This window comes from Fulvia fulva, chromosome 1 (assembly GCF_020509005.1).
Source record: "Fulvia fulva chromosome 1, complete sequence".
NCBI lineage: Eukaryota > Fungi > Ascomycota > Dothideomycetes > Mycosphaerellales > Mycosphaerellaceae > Fulvia > Fulvia fulva.
In genome coordinates this window covers 7,962,869-7,971,911 of record NC_063012.1, presented here as the reverse complement: position 1 = coordinate 7,971,911, position 9,043 = coordinate 7,962,869, and the positions used below count along the sequence as shown (strand labels likewise).

The window sequence follows — 9,043 nt, the reverse complement described above, 5'->3', positions numbered from 1 at the left end:
TTCCGCTATAGGCATTCCGTACTATACGATAGGTAGTGCCCCGGACAGTTCGCGTACCGTCTCGTAGTCGATATATAGTCCCTAGACATATAGTCTCCTATATAGTTCGAGTAGGCCTACTTATTTATGCACGTGTAGGTTTGGTGTCTATACTATTAGCATTTGAAGCATTAGAGGACACGAAAGGATAAGGAGTGCTTTTCTACTGTCTTAAGGCTATATTGCTAGACTAGGCCTTGTTCTATCGCTAGATCCGCCGCTTTCGCGTCTTATAGCTATACTATTAGCGCCGAGGCCTTCTTGCCTTCTGGCCATTTCCTATAGAGCTAGGTCGCCTTCTAGATTAGAGAGTTAAGAGTGACCGGGTTGTCCTCTTAGAGAGCTCGTAGGTACCCCTAGTTAGTTAGGTCAAACTCCTTAGGTATGTCGTAGACTAGGATCGTGAATTGTTTCGTTAAGACCTTCGCTAATGCCGTAACCTTAGATACCTACTATAGCTATACCTCTAGGTGCCTCCTAGTAGTAGTAGAGCTAGTATAGATCTATAGAGTGCCGTTAGACTATTGGTTCACTACGACTACCCCTAGTTAGTTAATTCGTTAGGCGAGCTCCTTATTCGATAGCTTCGCTACTTCGGCCTAGTCTTCCTTTACTATAATACGGATCGTAACTATATCGTACGTTAGGCGGGGGCCTAGTATCGATACCGCGACCGATACCTCGCTATAGGGGTATTGATTCCGGGTGGCCTTACTTATCGCCTAGGACGTCGTCCTTATTTCTTATTACCCTCGGTAATACGATAGTATAAGCGCCGTACGTAGCTAAGTGATCATTACCTATAGAGACCGGTAAGGGAGCTAATCGTTAGTTTCTATACTTTTTACGTCCTCTATAAGTTGCTACTAGTTGTCTTAGGGGGGCTTCGCCTATAGGGCCGTAGGCGCCGTTAGTACCGTAGCCTAGGCTACTATTGCCTAGGAGTTGCCTAATGTAGCTAGGCACCTCCGCGGCGTTTGGAGCTGAAGAAACAGGGTGAGGAGAGCTTTAAGCTATCTAGATTGAATAAGGTAGAACTCCCTTAGTCCTAGGGGCAGTGGCCTACTTTATATATCGTTAGAATAGCCTTGATAAGAGCTTTCGAATATGTCTTGTTTTGGCGTAGAGATCGATAGTATCGACGAGTACGGTTTCGTGAGGTATCCTACCTAATATATAGGCGCTCGACTCTATTAAGACTAATAAAGTAAGGCACCCTATCCCTATACTATACGCCCGGTTACGAATAGAAGTATATCGTAGTAGACTTTATCGTCGACCTACCCGCTAGTAAAGATCCCGATACTAGACTAATCTATAAATATATTATAATAGTTACCGATATACTAACTAAACGCGTACGGCTACTCCCTACTAGTGACTTAAACGCTAAGTACGCCGCTACCTTATTCTATAAGTATATATTCCCCGTATACGGCCTACCGGAGATAGTCGTAAGCGATAGAGACACGTAATTTGTTAGTACTCTCTTCCGTAGACTCTACGTAAGGCTTAGTATCTACTAAAATCTTTCTATAGCCTTCTATCTAGAAACGGATAGGCAATAAGAACGTACGAACTAAGTACTCGAATAGTATATCCGCGCCTATACTAACTATTAACAAGATAACTAGGTCGAGTTACTACCCGACGCCGAGTTCGCCCTTAATAATTACGAGTCTATAAGTACCGGAATGACTCTATTCTTCGTCGACTCTAGCCGCTACCCGCGGATAGAGTTTAGTAGCCTAGCTAAACTATAAGTTATAGCTCGGGAAGTACCTAACGTCGAGGCCGCTAACGCGTTAGTTAATAATATATAGATAGATAGATATTTCATTAAGCTATTATAGTACCCTTTGGCCTATATAGCTATACTATCTTGTTTTCGTATATATAGAGGGGAAACTATATTAGTAAAAACCCCTCCTCCTTCCCGCCTATCTTTTCCCCCTAGTTGTCGTCTTAGATTTCTCTTATTAGGGGTACGCTAGTATTATAGGCCTGCCCTAATAACTACCCTATCTATAACCCTCCTAGCTTCCGCCTCTTATCTATCTACTCCTCCGTCTCGCTAGCGAGGCTAAACTACTAGAGGTATCCCTACTATAGTATCTACCGAGAGATTCGGCGAATGTTACCTTTGTCCCTAATAATTAACTTATAGTCTCTCCTTCCCGCTTAGTGCCTCCAATCTCCCCTACCTCTCGCCTACTATAGGTATAGTAGTAGTATATATTCTAGGTTTTACGATAGGTAGCTATACTAGTAGGCTAGGCTATAGATATCTAGTACGCTTCTCCTAAATAGGTAGGCCCTTAATCTAATATATTCGGACCTGATTTGGATCGCTATATATGCTTCGGCCCTTATTAGGTCCCTATATAGCTAGTAATTATGTCTCTAGAAGGCTTAGAGTACTATCCGGCCTATTGTCTTAGGGGGCTTCCTTTTCTAGTCCTACTCCTATAGGTAGCTCGCTATCTATTCCGCTAGGCTTTAGGTCTTAGCCTTGCTCCCGCCGGCCTAGCGAGTCCTACGCTCCTCCTCTTTTCGTGCTAGCCATTCGGTACTTATCTATACGGCCGTAAAGGTAGTAAGGTCATCCTCTTTTTAGCTTATCCTATATCCGGCCCCTCTCCGGTAGCGGCTTTCTATCTTATTCTTTACCTCCTAGATCGTATAAGGAAGGAATCGTATTTAGTAAGCTAGCTATAAGATAAGGTAACAAGTCTTAACCGCGCTTTCCTACTTATCTAGTACTACCGTATAGCCTCGATTCGAGAGGTTAGCCCGGAGTAAAAGCTTCCCTCTACGCCCTCCCTCTCTATTTACTCCTTAAGCTAATATCTACCTCTATAGGCCTAAGCCCTTTAGTGCTCTCTATTGACCGATATACGTATCCGTCCTCTCGGGCTATATAGATAGTATTAGCCGTCGCTACTAGTATATACTACGCCCTACGTTTTAACGCCCTTCGCGTTACCGTAGCCTATCTCTAGAAAGCGGCCGTCTATACCTCGTAGGTTTACTTAGGGTATATACTACGCCGGGTAGCGTACTCCTTACGTTTCTACCTACTAACTAATATAAAGTTCCTTATTACCCTTCCCTCGATCCTCCCCGATTATAGAACTAATTATTACGGGCTACCCGCGACCCTTTACTACCGAAGCATCGGCCCGGCTATTCCGGGACCTTCCGCATCGGGTTAGCGCGGCTTAGCATAACTATATAACTTCGCCGCGCCTCGCGCTCCTCTTTCGTAGCTTTATAGAGCAATAACTATCTCTCTCGGACCCTATAGTACGCGCGCCCTTATATAATCTACTTATATTATACGTCTTTTCCCCGTCCTAATAGCCGTCTTTTCCTTACTTAGGCTATTGTCTTTTCCTCGTCGCAATCTACTATATTAGACTAGGTACGTTATATAGCGGTATAGGTAGTACCTTAGGCAAAACCCTCGTTCCTATACTAGGTGTTTAATAGGCCCTTATAGGCTTCGTCGCGTATCTACCTACCTACCGTATTGCCCGCTAGTAAACGCTAGATTGTTTCGTAGTCCGCTCGACGCCGTCGTATAGTCCGCTTAGTTGTTATTCTATAGTCCGCTCGTCTAATATTCGTCGCTTAGCCCGCTCGGTTTACGGTCTCCGGAGGTAAAAATTCTATACTTATACTAGAGGTGTCCTATCGAGCGTATAGGCTACGGTTCCGCGCCCTTCTTATACGTAGAAAGAAGAACGACTCGCTCCCGACACGAGTATACGCTCGTTAGATAGTTTTTATACCCGTTTTACTAGTAGTCCTCTATTCGCCGCGGCTTCGCCTACGTTACGCGCCCGTCGCGCCTACGACGCTCTAGCGTAAGAATACTTATCTCTCTCGTAGTAAGACGAGAGGTTCGTAGCCGACACTACGTATAGGTAATTCTTATTGTCGACCGTTATTAATATATAAGACACTTAAGTATAAATATGGCGGGTAGTCGGGTCTATACGCCGCGACCGCCTAGATAAGCTACGCGGCGTATATACTTTTACGTAAGTACGAACGGCCAAAGCCGTAAATACTTAGCGAGCGCTAGCGCCTACCTACTAGCCTAATAATAAAGTTCTACTAGATGCCTATAATATTAGGACTATACGCCTAAGTAAGAAACTCGATTATAAGTTCCTTAGGCCGTTTCGAGTCGTTAAGTCCGTAGGTAGACGCTCGTATAAACTCGAACTTAGTAATAGGATATAAATCTATAACGTGTTCTATACGAGTAAGTTACGCCGCGTAGTAACTAAAGGGATACCTAGATAACGTAAACTACTACTAGCGCCCGTAATCGTTAAACGCGAAGGTTAGGTATTAGAGGAATACGAAGTAGAGGATCTAGTAGATTCTAAGATTAGGTATAACGATATATAGTATATAGTTATTTAGAAGGATCGTACGCGGAGCTAGGCTAAGTAGTTAGCCGTACTACCTAGATATAAAGAACTCGCGATCGCCTTCTACTAGCGATATCTAGATAAACCTAAGCCTACCTTCGACGGACTCGATTAGCCGGTATCTTAATACGGGCTAGCGCTAATCCTCGGACCGTATATATAAACGTAGTATAACTATAGCTTCCTTAATAAAGCTCTCGAAACTAGTACTAGTATTAGTACTAGCGATAGCCCTCTATACGCTCCGAGTATTAAACGTAGAAGCGTCGTAGTAGCTCCTTATTTAAGGAGGGGGGGTACTATTACGAGATAGCCCTTTTCTACGAACTACCTCGTAATATAGTATCGTCGGCCGTACGCCCGCGCGCTAGCGGCCGCTAGTACCCGCTAGCTTAATTTGCGTAACTTTATCTTCTCGCGCTTCTCGCGCTCTCTTAAATAGCTCGTATAACTATATATATCTTTACCCGACTCTATTATAGTACTCTCGCCCGTAATACTCGGCTATACCTTTATACGCTCGTACTAGGTATATTAGTTATAGTAAGGGATAGGCTAACGGCGCTAACCGCGGAGGACTAGATTTAACGACGTAAGCTTATATAGTTAAGCTACTAGAGGATATAATAGATATAGAGGATAATAAAGCCTTCGCGTACGTATTAAGGAAGGTTTAAAGATATATACTTCGAGACGAACATGTCTTAAGGGGGGGTGTTACGGCAGCTCCGTAAGTAGAGGGTTTAGATTGGGTCACGTGACTCGTAATCACGTGACATCAATGACTTAGCTCGGCCCGAGCGCGACCTCGGCTTTCCTTAAGAAGTCCTCTCTCTCTTAGAACTACCTTCTCTCTTTAGCTATCGACTTCGTCAATAAATCACTACTTCACTCGCCTACTATAGCCTCGTAACAACTCGTCTATTCGACTCGGGCGTAATCTATTTCCTATTACTAGTACTAGTATCGCTATTACTTAGGTTTAATATCGCTATAGTTTAGATCCAACATCGCTATAGTTAAGATTTGTCCCTTTATTTCCGGGGGAGACCCCCTAGACCCCCTTTCTGCCTACGGCGCTAGCGCGAGGTGTTAAGTGTCGCTCCGCTAGGCTTAGCGACCTCCGCTCGAGTGTTCGCAGGCTCACACGTCGCTATGGTGCTGACATCTTCCAACACTGCCGCAATGGCTTCGGTTGCAGCCATGTCGCCCATCCGGGCACGGTTAGCATTCAAGAAGGCTTTCAAAGACGCCTTCGTCTGCAAGAGATGTCTACAGCACCAGGCCAAGAATCCCGCCGCATACCAATCGACACGTCAGTCACCTTTCCTCAAAGCATTTCGCTCTCATGGCCCGGCACAAGTCCGACAGCAGAGTTCAGCAATTAACGCACAACCGCGTTCGTCACCTCTGGGAGCACTTGGTCGAAGCATAGGTCAATCGCCCAAGACGCATTCTGCACCGGCCAAGGCCTCCTCATGGCCCGAGACCAACTCCAAGTCTGTCGCATACTGGTTACTCGGATCGGCTGCAAGCGTGTTTGGTATCGTCATATTCGGCGGCCTTACGCGGTTGACGGAATCGGGCCTTAGCATCACAGAATGGCGACCAGTCACAGGCTCAACTCCACCTCGAAATCAAGAAGACTGGGAGCAGGAATTCGCACGGTACAAGCTCAGTCCAGAGTTTAAGATGTTGAACAGTAGGATGAATCTTGAAGAGTTCAAGCAGATCTATTGGATGGAATGGATACACAGACTATGGGGCAGAGTGGTGGGCATCACCTTCCTGGTACCAACCGCATATTTCATCATCAGGGGGCGAGTGACGCCGCGGATGGCAGGCAGACTCGTCGGTATATGCAGTCTGATAGGCTTCCAGGGAATCATCGGCTGGTGGATGGTGAAGAGTGGACTGAAGGACGACCTTTTCGAGCAAGGCAAGCATCCTCGCGTTAGTCAGTACCGGCTTGCAGCACATTTGGGCACAGCTTTCGTTGCCTACTTAGCCATGCTATGGAATGGGCTTCGAATCATACAGGAGCATCGACTCTTGCGCGACCCTGCAGAAAGTGCTAAGCTGCTGGAGACCTTGAGTCGTGCAGAGTTGAAACCGTTCAGGCGAATGGTTGGAGCCTTGTCGATTCTAGTCTTCATCACCGCCATGTCTGGTGCTCTCGTCGCTGGTCTGGACGCGGGGTTGATCTACAACGACTTCCCATGGATGGGACAAGGAATTATACCGCCGAAGCGTGAGATGTTTGATCCTTTTTACTCACACACAGAGGACCGGAGCGACCTATACTGGCGCAACGCCCTGGAGAACCCCGTTCTTGTCCAGCTTGATCATCGAATCCTCGCAACGACCACGTTCACGGCCATCGTTGCGTTATGGGCGTACAGTCGCTTCAGCCCTGCTGTGCGATCTAGCCTTCCGAAGGCTGCCAAGGGTGGCATGATGGGAGTGGTGCATATGGTGAGCGTGCAGGTCGCGCTCGGTATCTCGACGCTATGGTACCTTGTGCCAACACCATTGGCTTCGGCCCATCAAGCTGGAGCTCTCGCACTGTTGACCACGGTATTCGTGCTAGGCAGCAGAGTCTGGGTACCGAGACGAACCATGAAGTTGGTGTTACAAGCTGCGAGGCAGACGAGAAACAAGACGACTCCTAGCCAGGTGAGATCTTGAAGGAGTGTGGTGAATCGATAAAGTCGTGATAATGCACATACTCAACTCCGGCGCATCTTTTGTTTTCGCCTATCATGGGCTGCAACAGTCATTCCCCACACAGCTGTAGGGCTGCAGAGTTGGTTCATGCAAGGGAACCTGAAACACTCGCCAGTGACGCAACCCTCCTCGATTACGGAAATCATGCAATGCAAAACCTGTTTCGCATAGGTCATTGGTTGACTGCAATGTGGAAGAAGGTTGCAATATAAGCACCGTGTCGGCCATAGAAGAAGTGGTATGGCCCAAAACATTAACCCCACGTCCTGCGAATCCGTGGAGCTGTAGAACATTTACCCTGAAGCCTTTCATACAACATCGCTCCGCTTTCAACCATGTCTGCAAGACTGCAACCGCTGTAGGCAAGCAACAACCCAAGGATGTCAGCAAAGCTGACAACTCCGCCGTCATCGAGGATGAAGAGCAGAGCGCAAAGGCCAGCGCCAGTGTAAGTTGTTTGAGCTGCTGCGTCATATGAGCATTCATACTAAGGTGTTCCAAGGCCGGCCTGAACCTGAATGTCTTCGGAGCGCTAGCTGGAGCCTTCTCTGGCAAGAACAGCAAGAAGGCCGAGGAGGATGGCAGCACTCTTGAGGAGCACGAGCAGGACGCCTCCGTCAGTGGTGAGTTCTTCCGAGCGCTTATATCTCGATCCGATAGTCGCTGACTGCCAGTAGCAGGTGCAGGTGCTGGAAACCTCAATGCACGGGGTGCGGCCAATGCTGAGCAGTCTGGCCGGCAGATGAGGGCAGCTATTCAAGAGAAGAGTGCTGCGCCATGAGTGATGATTCGATCGACCATGTATGAGTATGAGTTGGACGTGCGTCTGCCCAGCTCACATAACTTCCTGCCGCAATGTCGCCCATGCTGCGCGCTGTCGCGCTTTCCGCTTCGTAACGCTCGCAACCTGAACCATACCATCTCGCATGTTACGCTCGTCGTGTTTTGGAGCGTGCGTCCTCTGCATATCCTGTATGTCTTGCAACAGCTTGACCACCTTCGCTTTCGCCTGGTCGATGTCTTGGCTCTCCTTCTTCATCTTGTCAACCCGCTCCTCCAACATCATAATGAGCGTCTCTCTTGCCTGGTGCGGTCGATATTGATTAATCAGCTCGTGGATATTCATGGCGATTGTGTGTATGTCCTTGACCTTCTCTTCGTAGAGCTCTGGGTTCTGGCTGAGAATGCCAGCCAATGCGAGGAATGTGGTGAGCATAGACCGCGTCAGCCCTATCAAGTGCGGTTGAGGATTGAGGCGGACAGAGCCATCGGATGGGTAGAGCTGCTCGACATCTCGCTCAGCCAGCGACCTTTCTGCCGCGTCGGGGTCGATCGCGTTGCCGAACACTGTGTACTTTCCATCAGCCTGGGGCTCTGGCGGGATCAGGTGACGGAGCTCGACGGGGAGCGCGAAGATGTCAATGTCCTCCTTGGAAGTGGCATCTGCTGTCGCATCGATGGGTGCTACTGGGACGCCCGCCTCTCTGCGAAGCTGGCGCAAACGAGCTATGTTTGGCTTGGTGAAGTGGCTGTAGAACGGTGGGGGAGCTGGAAACGGCGCATTTGGCAGTTGTTCTGCCATGGCTGAGTCTCGGCCTCAGGTCTAGATTGTGCTGTTGCAGCGGTTTGAAGGTGATATGTTTGCTATGTGCGGCGAGTGTTATTGAGGCATGCTCGGGAATGAAGGAAAGTGGCTTGTGGCTCAGTACTTGCTCGATCACGGACCTGATGCCCGAATCGATCTGCAGGCGATCACCTGCAACTCTCTTTTGTGAACAGACATGGCCAATGACCCGCACAGTACAGAACAACGAATTCCTACACATTAGGTA

At 47.9% G+C, this 9,043-nt stretch overlaps 2 protein-coding genes across 2 annotated transcripts; one reads left to right on the top strand and one right to left on the bottom strand.

The window, feature by feature from the left end:
* Window positions 1-5,669: 5,669 nt before the first annotated feature.
* On the top strand, window positions 5,670-7,992 carry CLAFUR5_01549 (Cytochrome c oxidase assembly protein COX15; the record flags this gene model as incomplete). Its single annotated transcript, XM_047900697.1, has 5 exons — window positions 5,670-7,160; window positions 7,292-7,371; window positions 7,494-7,659; window positions 7,714-7,834; window positions 7,892-7,992. 5 exons carry the CDS (start codon window positions 5,670-5,672, stop codon window positions 7,990-7,992), a joined length of 1,959 nt encoding a protein of 652 aa, XP_047755696.1.
* Window positions 7,993-8,046: 54 nt separating this feature from the next.
* On the bottom strand, window positions 8,047-8,793 carry CLAFUR5_01548 (Mediator of RNA polymerase II transcription subunit 7; the record flags this gene model as incomplete). The annotated part of the gene is made up of 1 exon (XM_047900696.1): window positions 8,047-8,793. One exon carries the CDS (start codon window positions 8,791-8,793, stop codon window positions 8,047-8,049), a length of 747 nt encoding a protein of 248 aa, XP_047755695.1.
* Window positions 8,794-9,043: the final 250 nt, after the last annotated feature.